Below are 15,384 nucleotides of genomic sequence, written 5' to 3'. Positions count from 1 at the left end.
ATACAACTTGTAATCAAAGGTATTATTTCTGTATTGCCATGATAATGTTATGGCTTGCCATATATTTACTTTTGTTTTGTTACTCTCCAACACCAATCCATTCCTAAAGCTCTTTAATTTGTACTACTTAAGAATTTTATTTTGACCATTTCTGTTGGGACCCCTACAATAGTAATATTGGTTTAGAAAGTGGCTGAGAATGAGTGGACTGAAACCAAAAGAAGAGGAATAGAGTAATACTTTAGTGGTAGAAGCCTTAGAGGCTGCAAGAAAGCTGAAAAACTACAATAACGTTGCAAAGAGAATTTAAACCCATTCGTAGGTTGGGCTGGCAGCTACAGAGATGCATCCTGCAGCTGAGACTAGTACTCCAGAGTTGTCCTTTGTTGGCCAATTCAAAAAACCAACCTGATACTGCTTTATATTTCACCTGTAAACACTGAAGTCTTAAGGAAACACATATAGAAAATACATATAGAAAAGACGTTTTTCTTGATACACACAAAGTTCTCACAAGGCACAGTGTTTTTCCTTTGGGAAGAAATAGATGTTAGAGCCTGCAAAAATGCTAACTAAAATATCTTATACGTATATAAAATAAATATAAGTTTTTCTTATATAATATATTCTTATAGAAATTTATGTTTTTCTATAACATATATTTCTACATGTTATCGAAATAAATATAAATATGGATATATATTTTTATATATATATACACAAACACCCACTTCCAAGCATATAATTTTCAAACATTTATCCTCAAAATCTAAATTTTGACAAAAAACCTAAGTTGAAAATAGGCTGTTTAGCCTATTTAGAGTTTTTGAAGTGCAGAAACCTAGACGCTTTTAAAATTCTTTAAACCGAGGAAAATGAAATGTGGAATTCTCATAAGACTTCTCAAGGTCTATTTGAATATTAGGTCCCAAATTATTACCTTTTCTAGCCAGCTGTTAATTTTTTACCTCAGAAGTCAAATTGTACATTTTCCTCCAAACACACATTTTAAGCAAGCAAGCAATGTCAGCAGTTAGTTCTTTGAAGATGAACAACTATAAAGCACACACATACTAACACAACATATAATCAACACTGTGAATGAAGAAAACCAGCATAATACCATTTTCACATACAGCTTGACAGAAAAGGTAGAAGCCACCGTGTTTCTGCATACTCACTAGTTTTGCACTGACAAATGCGACACCCATTTTGGTCCAGTTTGAAGCTATAGATACAGTCTTTTTCAGTCAAAGTGCAGTTCACCAAAACCTCACAGGTGGGCGGACCTATTGTGATATATGTTGGTTCTGGGGGTGAAAAAAAAAAACAAATGTGAGATTCTCAAATATTTTACTTACGTTCATTAAAATCTATTCACGATGTAACAGTAAGGAGTGATTTTAATTACTTTGGTTTCTGATGAATATTCTTGGTACTTCAGAAACAAGTTGATAAACAGACTTTGTTTCAAAGTGATGTACTCGCAACAAAAACAGCATGAAGCTGCAGAAATATTTTATGTATTGAAACAGGAAAAGATACCACTTTTTTTTTTGTTCACTATGAGATCAGCTTACCTGCACATGCAGTTTCAAACTGAATGAAAAATGTTTATTTTTCCACTTATCTCCAGAAGTGTTTAATCAAAACTTCATGCAAATTTGTTTGCTTTAGAAACTGAACAGTTTCTCTAAAGCTGAATTGATTGATAGTACCAAGCTGCACATCAAACATGTAACTCAGAAGTCAAATCTTTCTCTGTGTGAATAACATCTCCTCTACTGAAATTTATAGCAGAAGAGACTCTGAATACCAAAAGGGAATGTAAGATGCACTGCATGTGAAAGATCTCTGGAAAGCATTTAGCATGGTTATTTATGAAAAACATCACATCTTACACTATACTTTTCAGTCCCAAGTTATACTTTCTGGAGTTGAGGAGATTCTTGCCAGTAATAAGTTATTTATCAACACTATAATACTTACTTTTTGACACCATTTAAATACCCTGGATTAAGGACTTTGTTTTGATACATAGGGTGGACAGAAATATTTACATGCTCTAGTACAGAAAGTTGTTAGAATAAAACAAAATCCAGAGACTTATGGAAATAACAAGAAACCTTAAAATGACCATCATAAAACAGGATAAAACAGAAGGAATGCAATACCTATCTTTTCTTGAACAACTTTTTGCTCTCTGAGAGTAATTTTGTCTATCTTGTGTTCTTCATAGAACTCAGGCACTGAAGAACCAATGAGTTCATAATTGTGAGCATTATTAACATTATACAAAATATTCAGGAAACAAGAACTGCGTGATTTAAAGAACTGTGAGCTTTCATTTCAGTGCTTCAATTGTTTAAGTGTACTCTGTTTCTCCATCTCAAAAAATGAAGATTTATACAAAATTAAATTTAAAAAGCCTTCCATATCTCAAGCGATAAATTGTGAAATTATGGAGAAATTATATGCAGTGGAGGTGGCCACATGTTGTCATCTTTCATCCTCAGACCACAGATTTTGCCATTTTTACCTACAGGGAGCTAGTCTGTACTTTCAGAGTAAGGGTAAAATATTGCTCAACATAGATTAAGTTGTTAGGAGTATACAATGTTAAATAAAATACTGATTTCTGTGCCTATTGGCTACATTCCAGCAGGGAGCTTTTGCACCCATGCCTTCCAGTCAACTGAAAATTATCCTATTACGAGAATGAATTTTTCTGCTTTCATTGTCTTTCACAATTTTCAGCTTTCATAGCTTCTCTCCAGTCTTGCTCTTCCCAGCAGAACAGTTTATGCAGCCAATGAACGTTTTTAATCCTTTAAAATTAGGTCAGCTAACTAGAGTTTGGAATGAAAAAACTGCATTAAAGGCACTACAATTAATTTAGATAACTTCAAACCTTTCTCAGAGGTCATGGTTCAGATTATGCACTTGCTGAGTAACACTCAAATTCTGTTGATTTTATAATTTCTTGTAGAAAAGTAGCTATACATTTTAAAAATATATAGAACACTGCCAACAGCTTTCTTCATGCACAAACTGGAAGTCTGCATAATGGCATCATGTCTCCCTAGATCCCTCAAATATCTTCTTATTTCAATTAAAATTTTCCCCCTTTTTTCTTTTGTGGTAGGGATTTAATAAATAACAAGTTTGGAGGTCAAAGGATTGGTTTCCATCAATTCTTCATTTCACAGCTCTGAGTTTGCACTTTTAGTATAGAAGAATAGTCACAATGAGAAAAGTATTTCAAAATGCATGTATTTCCACACTAGACTTCTTTTAGTCTAAATGAACTCTTTGTAGTTGTTTTCAAATTCATTTAGTAAAGTATCTGACTAAATCAAATTCATGTCTAGTACTTAATACTTGCAATTTCACCAAACCATTAGTTTAGGAATCATGAACATATTGCTATATACCAATGACATGATAAATTCCATTAATTAATCCTGGCTGTTTAGGTCTCTGAGTATATAAACTAGTCTTGCAACCAAACTGATTTTTAGCATCGCTCCATTCTCAAACCAAAATATCCTGAACATGCAAAAGGCCAGAATGCAAGAGCCACCCTGAAGCTACATTCAGGTTACTGGTCAGCCACCACAAACCTTACACTTCAAATGACAAAAAGGCCACAGCAATGCTTGCACTCACAGGTAGCTAAAACCAGTACAAATCACATGAATCATTAGGGCTGCCCAGAGCAAAGTTCACTGACAGTAACACAAGCCAGAGAACTGAAGGAGACTGCAGCTTTACCAACCTACTGCAGATGTGAGGTAAAACATATTGATTAAAAGAAGCCTTCAAAGCCCCACTGCAAGTTGAGATGCAGGTTAGTTAGTATTCATTGATCCTCTTGAGTGTAAACTAAAGCTAGAGAGAAAGAGGATTGTGTTTTACTCCCCATCATTAAAGTTTACCCCTCAAGATAACTTCCCTGTAATTGCAGGTATAACATTTAGGAAAACCATTCATAATTTTATGTATCCATCTATATATCTATTTATATTTGTTGCACAATTTTTGCTGACTTTCCAAAACTAAACATCTCTGTTTTGATGCTCCCTTGCCTTGGACAACAGACACAATTTTGTGCCTTTGATACATGCAGTATATGATATTTCTTATAAAGGATGAAATTAAACTGTTTTATTAATTCGAAAAGTTTTTTCATCCTCTATTAATTGTGTTTTATTATTCTGTTACCTTCCACTTTTGGGCCTGCTTTCAGCATCCTCAGTGTTTCCAGTCAAGCTTACAAAACTGTTTCTTTCTCCCTTCTCTCCCTAAAGGTAAGCCCCGAGATACAGTAATTTTATATGCATGCCTGCTTCTCAATGAGCTGCAAGCAGAGGACAAAAGAAATAATTTCATTCCCTACCCCCACATGTGCAAAAATGCAGCCAGGAAAAAAAAAAAATTCAGGCCTTTTCACTTCACTAGACAAGACTCAACAAATAAAGCCAGATCTGCCCTGCCAGACTTCTGGCTATTTGAATAGGCAAGCAGTAGCTAAGCTTGAAAAAGCATGTGCCACCACAGGATCTGAACTGGGCTTTCACTGCTGCTCTTGGTAGGAATGGCTGAAGAAAGATCCAGTGCACAAACGCACAGACAATGGGTGGGAAAAACGGGAGCTGCTTCTGCCTGTGTGCTTTACCAACAATACAACTATACCAGAGAAAGAAAGGGAGAAGAAAATAAAGAGAAAGGGATTGAAGAGAGTCTGGATGAAAACAATGGATTATTTAATGGAGCACAGATTTTGCTGATGCCAAGTGCTTATATATAAAGGCTGATTCCTATTAGAACACTATGCTTCCATGTATCCTCTCTGATAATTTCTCTGCTGAATTTTGGTGAAGATTATTAATTTGCGGGCTGTGAGGTTGATAAAAATACTTGAATTAATTTTTTACAATGTTGTTTACTTAAAAAAAACTTCAACAATTTTAAAATATACAGCAGATATTTCAGCTGCTGCTGGACCTTCAGTCTGACTAGTCCACTGAAAAATATTACAGCACGTGATCAAACCCCGAGTCTCATCATTGCAGCTTGAAATCAAACTACATTTATGGTGAAAGAAGGGTGACATTTAGTAATGCCTAGAACTAGCTTTATCCTTAAGGACCTATATTAACAATATCAACACAAAAACTGCTTGTCAAAAAAAAAGACGATATCAAGGTGGAATAGTATTTTCACTGATTTGTTTTTCAATCTAGAATACTTTTGAATATAAGCAAAACCAATTCCTACACCCCTCTTTTTTGACTTCTGACACCTCCCACTTCTCCTGAGTGATGTGACACAGCTTGCAGTACAAAGAGCAGATACTGACTTCTGCTAACAATGTGAACTACTGTAAACACACACACACAAGAACACAGGATGGGCAATGTGGTCTAGTACTGTGCCTTAGATTTGTTATACTCATCAGAGTATCAAGGTACTAAATTGGTGCACCCATGTTCCAGCGAGATCAGGGAAAATTTGTTTCTCAGGATTACGATTTAATTATATATACAATTTGATCTATTATTAAAAAGAAAGGAAGAGAATGAAAACTGAAATATACCATTGACTGCTGAAGCCTCGGGAAACAAATAAAAATAAAAAAAACAGGGACAATTCACAATTTATTGCAATCTTGTTAACTTCTACTGCTTATGTGCATGTTAAAAACAAACAACTCACTGCAGATTTAACCATAATTATATAAATTATATAAAAGACAACTATCTAAATAGAATCCTTCTTAAGTGTGGAACTAGAATGAAAAATTATACCCACCTTCCTATCATATTCTTAGTTGTTCAAAATCTGAACTCTGGCCATAGAGCTTGTATCAGAAAGCATAGAGGGATTACACTTAACTTGTCTACTGCACAGCCAAGTATATTTGAGAGAACCAAGAGTTCAGTTTTGGTTTGTGTGAAGGACAAGAGGGACCTGCACCAGCAGGAGCAGAGCCTGCAGGTACAAGGAAGTGATGGTTTCCCTCCATCGAGCACTTGGAAGCCTGCTGCTGGAGTAGTGTCCAGCTCTGGGCTCCTCAGCAGAAGAGAAACGTGGACACACCTGAGCAAGTATGTCACACGGCCACTGAGCTGGCCAGGGGCTGGAGAGGTGGCACACAAGGACAGGCAGAGAGACAAGGCAGGGCTTACTCAGCCTGGGGAAGGAGGTCAGGGGGCATCCTACTGCTGTCTACCACTCTTTAACCCCAGGGTACAAAGATGACAAGGCCTGGCTCACCTTGGAGGTGGCTCCAGGCTGGGATGAGAGGCAACAAACACAAGCACAAAATGGGAAATGACGACTTGATAAAAGCTGTTTTAATCTTCCTTTTAAGTTACATGGGTCATCACTACGACATGGTCACGGAGACTTGTGCAATCTCCATCCTTCAAAAACTCTCAAAATTTAACTGGGACAAGGCCCTGACATCCTTCTGTCACTGGACCTGCTTTGAGCAGGAGATAGGACTAGAAAAATCTCTGGTGGTCTTTCCCAATTTGCATGACTCTATGAATTTCACTCTCATATAAACTCAGGACATTTCTGTGAAAACAGCAACATCCTTGATGAATCCTAATCAAGGAACTGAAATCAAAAGACAAACATTTCAATTTCTGATAATTTCTGCATGCTTTTGCCAAGTACTGATTACCTTCCTTTTGCAAAATAAGTACGTTTGCCTAACACTATCTGTCTGAATCTGCTTCATGACTTTAAAGCTATTTTTTATTATTCAGGAAGCAAAATTTCTTCCAGGTGTTTGTAAGAGCAATTCTCTGTTAAGAGTTATTTAGTAGTAACAGTCCCAACCAGCTTTAATCAGTCTCATTTTTTTGTTCTCCTTTAAGTTAATACATTTGCAGGCTTCACCTCTCGGCAAGGTATCTTTATTATTATTATTATTACATGAAAAACAATCTCTTTGCTTTGTTTCATTTGGAATGCAATATTTTAACTCCAAAAAGGTTTTGTTTCATACTTTCAGTAATATCATGTGAGGGAAATAGCTACTCTGTGGATTTACAGAATTGGTTGTAAGTAGGAAAGTTACTATTGTATTCCAAGCTTTTTCCTCTGCACATTTCTTCTGAATAAGCTCAACAGAATTGGATTCTAGGATGTCCAACATCTCTTTTGTTTTCATAAAATGAAAATCTCTTCTGGGGGGAAAAAGAAAAAAAAAAAGAATAGAAACCATGTTCTAAACAAGGAGAAAGATTTCCAGCATGAATAATAAAGAACATGCCCATGTTTGGGGAAAGTGAAATAGCTCCCTCTTCTGTAGTAATTCAGAACACAGATTACACGTTTAAAAGAAGTAAGGCGTTTTGATCCTATGAAGCCAGTATCAACTAACTTAAAGAAATTCAAAATCAGTGCATTCAAGCATTTACCATAAAAAAATAAGGAAAAAAACCCAACCAAACAGTAGTCTAACTTTTTACCTAACGATTTAAGTGATAACTGGCTCAAAACTGTGCCTGAAGGGTGTGCTGCTCAACAGCCTTTCATTCAAGTCTGCAGACTTGTTTAAATTTTGTCTACTGTCCAAAAAAGTTAACTGCAGCCTACTAAGCAGCAGCATGTGTGTTTACTTAAGCTTCCTGTAAAAACATTCATATCATTCCAAGAGTGACTAAATGTTTTCCATCCTCATAGTTCGCATTCCAGCCTTCCCCGCCCCTCCAATTCATTACATGAAAAATATCAGCCCTGAGTCCTGGGCTAAAGAATTTCCTTCCTGCGTTTGAAATACCTAATGCCTCACAGGAAATTTTTTCCCAGAATTTAGCTATCTCTGTCGGCTATCAGGGTTCAACAATTCAGCATCATACAGCAATTTATAAATGTATGCAAGGACTTAGGTGATACAATTTTCTAATGTCACAAGTAACTCTGAAAATACATTCATTAATACCTCCAAATGCATAGTTCAGTTTGGCAGCCTTTTGTCCCAAATTTTATTCATGCTGCCAACCAGAAACTACTAAAATATGCATTTTTTTTCTTTGAAAGTAACTATTATAATCAAAGACTATTTATTGCTGCAGAGTAAAGAAAGTGGGGGTATATGTATGTCTTTTTTGCAGTGATGCAATCAAAATACATACTTTCTACTCCCAAAATGTGAAGTTAAAACCTTTTTTCTGTCTTAATCAATTCTAGCAGTTTTTGGTTTAACAGGCATATGTACTCTTCAAATGAATTTTAATGCTGATAAGAACTTTTTTTGACTAAGACTCTCCTTGTTAAAAGAGAATCAAGTCTATCAAGGAATGCCTAAATACATTAAGAAGGCCATTCACTTATTTTTACTAGGTGAAGATAAACACTAAATTAGTGTACAATCTGTAGCAAGTCTATGAAAACCATTGCTGCTGAAAAAAACTAGGAGGATCCATGAGGTTCTTTACAAGTGAGACATTCTTTGACACATATTCATTAGGATTCTCTGGCTTTTTATCCTTTCAGCAGTCTTCCACTGAATTCAACGATGAATCACTGAAAACCATGAGAATGTTATTCCGTGCTCATATAGTCTTCCTGAATTTCACTGGCTCATGCTGGCCAGTTGGGTTTCATCATACAGTGGTTCAACAGGCTCAGCTGCCTTCTCGAGAACCACTACACTAAATCATGATCTGGCAAATAGAAGCCCAATTCTCTGCAGCGTGGCGTTTGCATCCCCTAATTGACTCTGATGAAAGGGCTGGTTGGGAGCTGCAGTGCTGCTGCTGAACAATAACTTACATTTCATGCTCTAAGGAGGACTCTGAGCCCACACCCCGTGTCAGTGAACACTGCTCGCTACCACTGACTTCATCCTGAATGAATCAAATTTCTTTTCACTGGACTCTGCTGCCTGTTTTTACTTAATGAAGTGCTAGACACGCTAAAGGAACTGAACTGAATTACATCTCAGCTAGAGTTTGGATTCCTTTATTGATGAAAATGTTAATTTCTTTTTGTGAAGATAAAGTGTCAGCCATAATGACAGCAAAGTACTGTGGGTCTTATTCATGAAAATCCTCTGAGGGGATTTTGTTTAACACTTAATTTCTCATTCACAGCTTATGCTGGCACCCTGCCACTTGTACCTGAGGGCTCTTTTGCAGAAGGACGTGCTGTGAGATAACCAATTACTGTGTATCAGCTTTCTCTATGAATAGCCTGAGCCTCTGAGAGATGCAAGGGAATAGAAGCAACCACAGACTTTCCTAAGGGACATTTCTGGCATCAGTGCCAGTGCTGAACACTTGTATTTATTATCTTGTTAAAAAAAAATAGAAAATCATACTATCCTAACCAATATTTACTTCCTGTGAACACAGCTATTATTCCAATTTACAGAGGGCTGTCCACAGATGCAGATGGCCTGAAGGAAACAGTTATTTCTACCACTGTAGCTTCTTTAGAATATTCACATGCTATTATATATTCATACGGGATATTCTCTCTTTTATTTGTACAATTTGTTAAAAATGGAATTGCTGTTTAAACCACAATAATGTTATTTAGAAAGCAAAGTTATTAGCACAGCAAGAAGCAAGCAGGTCTGTAAGCATCAGTACTAACTGCAGCTGATGGATCTGGTTAGCTGCAGTGGAACAGGAACCCAGACCAGCCCCCATGAAGAGCTGGTCTGAGCCAAAACAAGTGTGAGCACATATCAAAATTTTGCAGTCCCTTATGGCACTTGAAAAAAACCCTTTCTCCCCTCTACCTAGCTGTCTGTTTTTATCTGAAGAAATGGGATCCCTTCCTTGAGCTGCATAAATAAACCATTGGCTCTAAAACGATGGGGAAAGCACAGAGGGCCAGTAGGATTGCCTAAGCTTTGGCTCTTAATGAAGTCTAGAAAACAGAGAGAAAACAAACAAACTAAACAGATAAATAGATAATAGATGAAATAAACAAAGTCAAATCCCAGAGGACCAATAGCATTACAGGAGCTATGGAAGCTATATAGGAGCATCCATCAGAAGCTTAAAACTAATTCTTTCACAGAAGGGAATGAGTCTGCTTTCAGTGGCTCTCACCAGAAAAAGGAAGTGCATGCCTTGAAAAACTGTGTCAACTGAAAAGCTTAAGTTTGGGGACATAAAGGATAAAGGAAGGTCTTCCCCTCCACACTATCTTGTCTCAATATGACTCTGTCACCAATTTCATGCCTTTTCTGTGGAAAGGCTTTCTGCCTCTATCCCTGTGGAAACAGCCACCTCAAAGTACCCAGCCCCCCGTTTCATACATTGGGTTTTCACTGATATGCCCCATGCACAGCCCGTGGGCTTTGGTGTGTCAAGTACAGGGAAAGAAGGGTTTTAAGTGGACATATTGTATCAAGATGTCTTGCCAAAAGGATTTTGATCACTTTGATGTTTAGTTAAAAAGATCCCCAAACACCCTCCCCTCCAAGCCCCCAGCTATATATCAGGCTCTACATATTGGTAAGCTACAGCCATCACTTGCATGAACACTTACAGCTACACATGAATTACCATTACTGCTTTCAGATATGCAAGCAATTTCCTGAGCAAATCTCTTTTCACCGAGGCTGAAAATACAACTGCCATGCCCTGAACACGTCAAAAAGACAATCTTAGTCACAACATGCCACAGAGGGAATTTTGTTTTCCTCAACAACTTTCTGCCTTTCCTCTAAATCTCATATTTCTCTTTTGTAATCCAATTCAATTCTTTTTTGTCTTATCTTTTTCTTTGCAACAACCTTTCAGGCACTTGAGGACTGCTGTGCTCACATTCTGCCTTCATAGTTTTATTTTAAGCTGAACCAATCCAATTTACTCAGTCTGTCTTCCTAGGATGTGTTTTACAAATTTTGGACACTGCTTGCAGCTCTCCAACACTTTCCAGCTCCCACCTTTATCAAGAAGAAATGCACCGAAAAGAACCAAGTACCTCCTATGTTATCCAGGGACATACCCACCCACAGGAAAGAGAGCAAAAAGGATTACTTTATATTTTGTGAATTCTCCTCTTGATCTTAATTTCAGTATGGTATTTGCCTTCTCAAGGCCCTGTTAATCCATGTTCAACACGTTCTTTCCCCTTAATCACCAAACCTCTCCTGGAAAGCTGATATTTAACAATCACTATGATTCAGGAATTGTGAAGAATCTCCAAGCATGCCATGTTCCACTAAGGGAGAACTACAGGAGGTTCTTTTAAAACAGATGATCTAGGACAGAATTAAACCAAACGAGGCAAGCATTATATCTGAGAACTGTTTACTGGTAATGAAAAGGGCAATGCCTGACTAAAGAAAAGTAGGAAAGACAGAAAAGGAGGAAGGAGAAGGAAAAGGAGTGGCGGGGGGAGAGAGAGAGGGGAGACAGAGAGAAAAATTGGGCGTTACCACCAGAACTTGGGAGCCATCAATGTCCATGAGGCCGGGGTGTGTGCAGTGCCTGCTGAGGAGCCTGCACAGCTCCTAGAAAGGCACAGCTCCATAGGCACAGCTCCCATGGCCACAGGACCAGACACCAGGTGTGGGGATGGGGCAGGAGGTGCAGAACCCCGGACAGGGCTGCAGCAAGGATCATGGTGATTACGGGCTGGGTCAGAGACACAGCGCTGGAGGCAAGTGCCTCGAGCAGGACCCTGGGCAGGAATGCAGGAGGGCAGGACAGGTGATGGCTGGAATAGGTGGGGAAGATGGAAGTGGTAGGACAGGACATAGGAAGTGGTCAACAGGTGTCCAGCCAGCAAGCAGGATAGCGAGTGAGTGAGAGCAAGCAAAAAGAGCGAGGGCAAAAAAGAGCCCAGCAGCTTGTGACACAGTTATTTTCATACCCCCAGCTCCTCCCAAGGGCTGCTCGCTGGCAGCAGACTGCTGGCCCAGTTGAATGTTTGACTGCAGTCCATTAGTAGAGACCTTTTGCCACCCAATTGGAGAACCTCTCTGGAGGATGCAGTGTCCTTGGTGGTCTCCTACTGACTGCCTATTCCATGTGAGACATGAAATGGCTGTTAGGCAAAGTCTTCCTAGAGACAGGGCTTTCCTCTATCTTCTCCTAGCTGCCTCCTGCAATTGGCACATGTGCAGCCCTTTCCCCATGTACCTCTGGTCAAACAATGTTGAAACAAAAATCAAAATTAATCTGGTTCCTTACAGCATAGCATGTTGTGTTTTCCCTTGTTGAATTTGGTCAGCATCTTTCTATCAGTTCTCTGCTTCAAAACATATATGAATTCATACTCTGCCTTCCAAGACACTGGCTGTTCTTTTTAGCTTTGTTGTCTATAGATAAAATAAATTTAGCTTTGATCTGAGCTAGCTAGTAAAAACATCAAACAGAGCTGGTAAAGATACTAGTGGATACCAGTGCAACTCAAGAGAGGCTGGCCCACAGATTTGGAAATTAAATCCATATACAAACTCATTGTTTTGGCACCCCTCATCCATAAACACCCCTCTCCTTCATGCATCTACCCCCCCATGCTCCTCTCTTCCTCCTCATCAATCTCCCCAGGGAGCTCCAGTGTAAAGCATCTCAAACACCTCACTCAGCCTCCCCTTCCAACAGCAGCAGGCAAGATTGAGATGACTTACCATCTTCCCCAAGTACAGCAAACCCAAGGCAAGCATTCAGAAAATGATACATTTCAAAACAATCTGGGCATCCAATCAACATGGGAACGTGTATTGCATAGCACACATACAGGATATACACCTTGGATATGTATATAACAGCATGTTAGGAAGAATTAAAAAGGGTTTACTGCGGAAAATAGATACAAATCAACTCTGTATAGTAACAGAAATATTGCTCCATCTTGGTCTCCAATTTAGAGGAGTGTCAACAGCTACTTCAGTCTCTACAATCCTCACAGCCTGGTTTTCTCACTGTGGTAGTAAGAACATCAGGATTTTCTTCATGAGGGAATGGGAATGTTCAAGTTTGGTCTGAATTTACCACATTCAAAGGCTGAATACATTTGCGTGCTGACATACTGTGCTCATATTTCAAGAATCTTTGTACATAGAATTTCTAGTACGTTATATATGACCTCTGGCAGAAAAAGTTTTTGCAAGTGTAGTCCAAGAAAAAAATTTATCCTTATGAAGCTGCTGGAATGTAAATATATCTAGGAGAACAAATATGTCCTTCAGTGAAACTGATTATAAACCAGCCAAGAAATAACTGAATTGGCAGAACTGCAGGTACAGCAGCATTTAGATCAAAGACAGGGAGGAAGAGTCAGAAGTGACTGATACTTATAACCTTTTACTCTGGATGAGCCACAGCCAGGCCAGATCCACAAGGAGCTTTGATTGCAATTTTCTCATCAGTTTCATGCCCCACAAATCCCTGTATCTCTCAATACTCAAACCAAAATATACTACAGAAATATCTTTGACTAAATGTTTTGGTTTGCATATTAAAGAGCTTATATCTGACATGTTTAAAGTAAGCTTACACAATTGAAGCTGGCTGCTGGAAGTGGGTTCTCTTTCAAATGTAAATGTAAGTCCGATGAGAAATAAATGCATCCTTAAAAATAGTGATAAGCATATAAATGTCTTCCTTATTATTCTTTATCTAACATTTATTTCTAAAAAGAAATATGGACATGAACTGGTCCCATCAGCAACTAAACTGACTAAGGTACTAGGGGGTTTTCATCAGGTTCCATTCTTCCTTCTGCTTTAGATCTGATGCATAGTTAAGATGTCAAAATACAAACTATTATTTCCTATATTCTGCATTAGTCTCCACAAAAAAATTGAAAAAGTTAACGCAAAAAGAGCTACAGCTGAATCACAAGATGCAGTATACAAGTAAGAGCAAAAAAGCAAAGTATATTCATGATGCAATTACATAATGCGACTTTCAAAAAGAAGTAATTTGAAACTAGTCTGCCAAAATGATGTTATTTCTCTATGGTATATATTCTTGTTCAGAGTGTTGAGATGTGAGTGAGAACTGGAAGTCATTCAAAAGAGGAGTGCAAAATGAGGTATGTTTATCTTTACAATCACTAGTAAACTACTATTTCAAAATCAGCTGCAAAGTTTACATTACTTTTGCCCATTTATTGAACACATCGCTGAAGTACACTGCTTTTTCTGCTTTAATAACTCACACAGTTGTAAATATGACACTTGTATAATATCACTGATGCCAGACCTTTGCCCACACTAGATAAGAATTCTGCTTCTCTTTCCTGAACAGTAGGAAATTAGAGAAGCAGAAGGATGGAGAAACCAAACTGGAGAGCACAGGACAGTCAATGCTTCTGCTCATTTAGTGCATTGCAAAATTCAGGTTAAGCTGTGGATATGCAAGTACAATGAGGTGGTTTGCAGAAAAGCATCAAATGGCTGACAATGCATTTTATTCCTCTTTAGGAAAAAATGCGCCTGGAATTTACTTCATTGCTTGTAGCTCCATTAAAATGTGCTGCACATGTTTTTTCATTAGAATCATTAAAATCAATGGATTGATTTGTCAGCCAATTTCCCAGCCAGGACCTTATTCTCCCCTGTTCCCACCACCCCTGCAGGTCATGGACAACACAGTGAGCATCAGCAGCAGAACTTCATCAACAGAAACAATGCTCAGAAAAAAGAGTGAGAAGCTGATTTAAAATGGGAAGGAGCACTGATCCATGCAGCTTACCTGATTAAGAAAATAGAGATGTCAGGTGGCTGGATGATGGCAGAAACAAAACAGCATTTTAGATGGGACTAGGTTGCCATTAAAATGATATAAGTAAAATTCGGGAAAAAACAGTTGTGCGAAGGAATGAAAAGTTTATAACTCTCTTCCCATGGCATGCATACTTCTCCAGTTCAGCCTTAGAACAAGGAGAAAACCAGAGAACAGAAATCTAAAGAAGCTCCTTGCCTAGTGGGCTAGCAAGTGACAGCTGTATTGTAATGAAAGCAGACAGTACTTGTTTCCTACCCCACGCATTACCCCAAGTAGAAACACTACTAATCTCAGATTTAAGGCTTAAGATACATGAAGCTATCTGACCTTGGAGGTGGGCCAGAAGTCTACAGCTAACACACAAGTCACTGATGCCATCCGCTCAAACACTACCTTTTTTAAAAAAATAAATTAAGATACACATTCTTAATGTTAAATGCAGACAGTCAACATCTAACAAACCACCACACATTGCTATTTTCCCCTAATGTTCTGGGATTTTCTTAATGGGTGCTTTCAAACAAAAATGTTAACAGATTGAGAAAGGCACACAGGGCTCATACTTCAAATCAGGTGATACCTTGCTCTCATGTATCTAAATACTTCTATTTAGGCTGCTAATCGCAGGGCATAACAGCCTTGAACTTGTTTGATACCTCAAAAC

The 15,384-nt window shown here is 38.1% G+C and overlaps 1 protein-coding gene across 4 annotated transcripts in view; it reads right to left on the bottom strand.

Annotated features, from left to right (window-relative positions):
• Positions 1-15,384, bottom strand: part of CRIM1 (cysteine rich transmembrane BMP regulator 1) — a 173,887-nt gene that overhangs the window by 34,258 nt on the left and 124,245 nt on the right. For all 4 annotated transcript variants that reach the window (XM_014876733.2, XM_088161354.1, XM_088161353.1 and 1 more), the window contains one exon: positions 1,182-1,310. In XM_014876733.2, the coding sequence (XP_014732219.1) occupies positions 1,182-1,310 (129 nt within the window). The remainder of the gene's footprint in view (positions 1-1,181; positions 1,311-15,384) is intronic.

The sequence above is a fragment of the Sturnus vulgaris genome, chromosome 3, assembly GCF_052056855.1.
Source record: "Sturnus vulgaris isolate bStuVul1 chromosome 3, bStuVul1.hap1, whole genome shotgun sequence".
NCBI classification, from domain to species: Eukaryota; Metazoa; Chordata; class Aves; order Passeriformes; family Sturnidae; genus Sturnus; species Sturnus vulgaris.
This window is presented reverse-complemented; position numbering and strand designations above follow the sequence as displayed.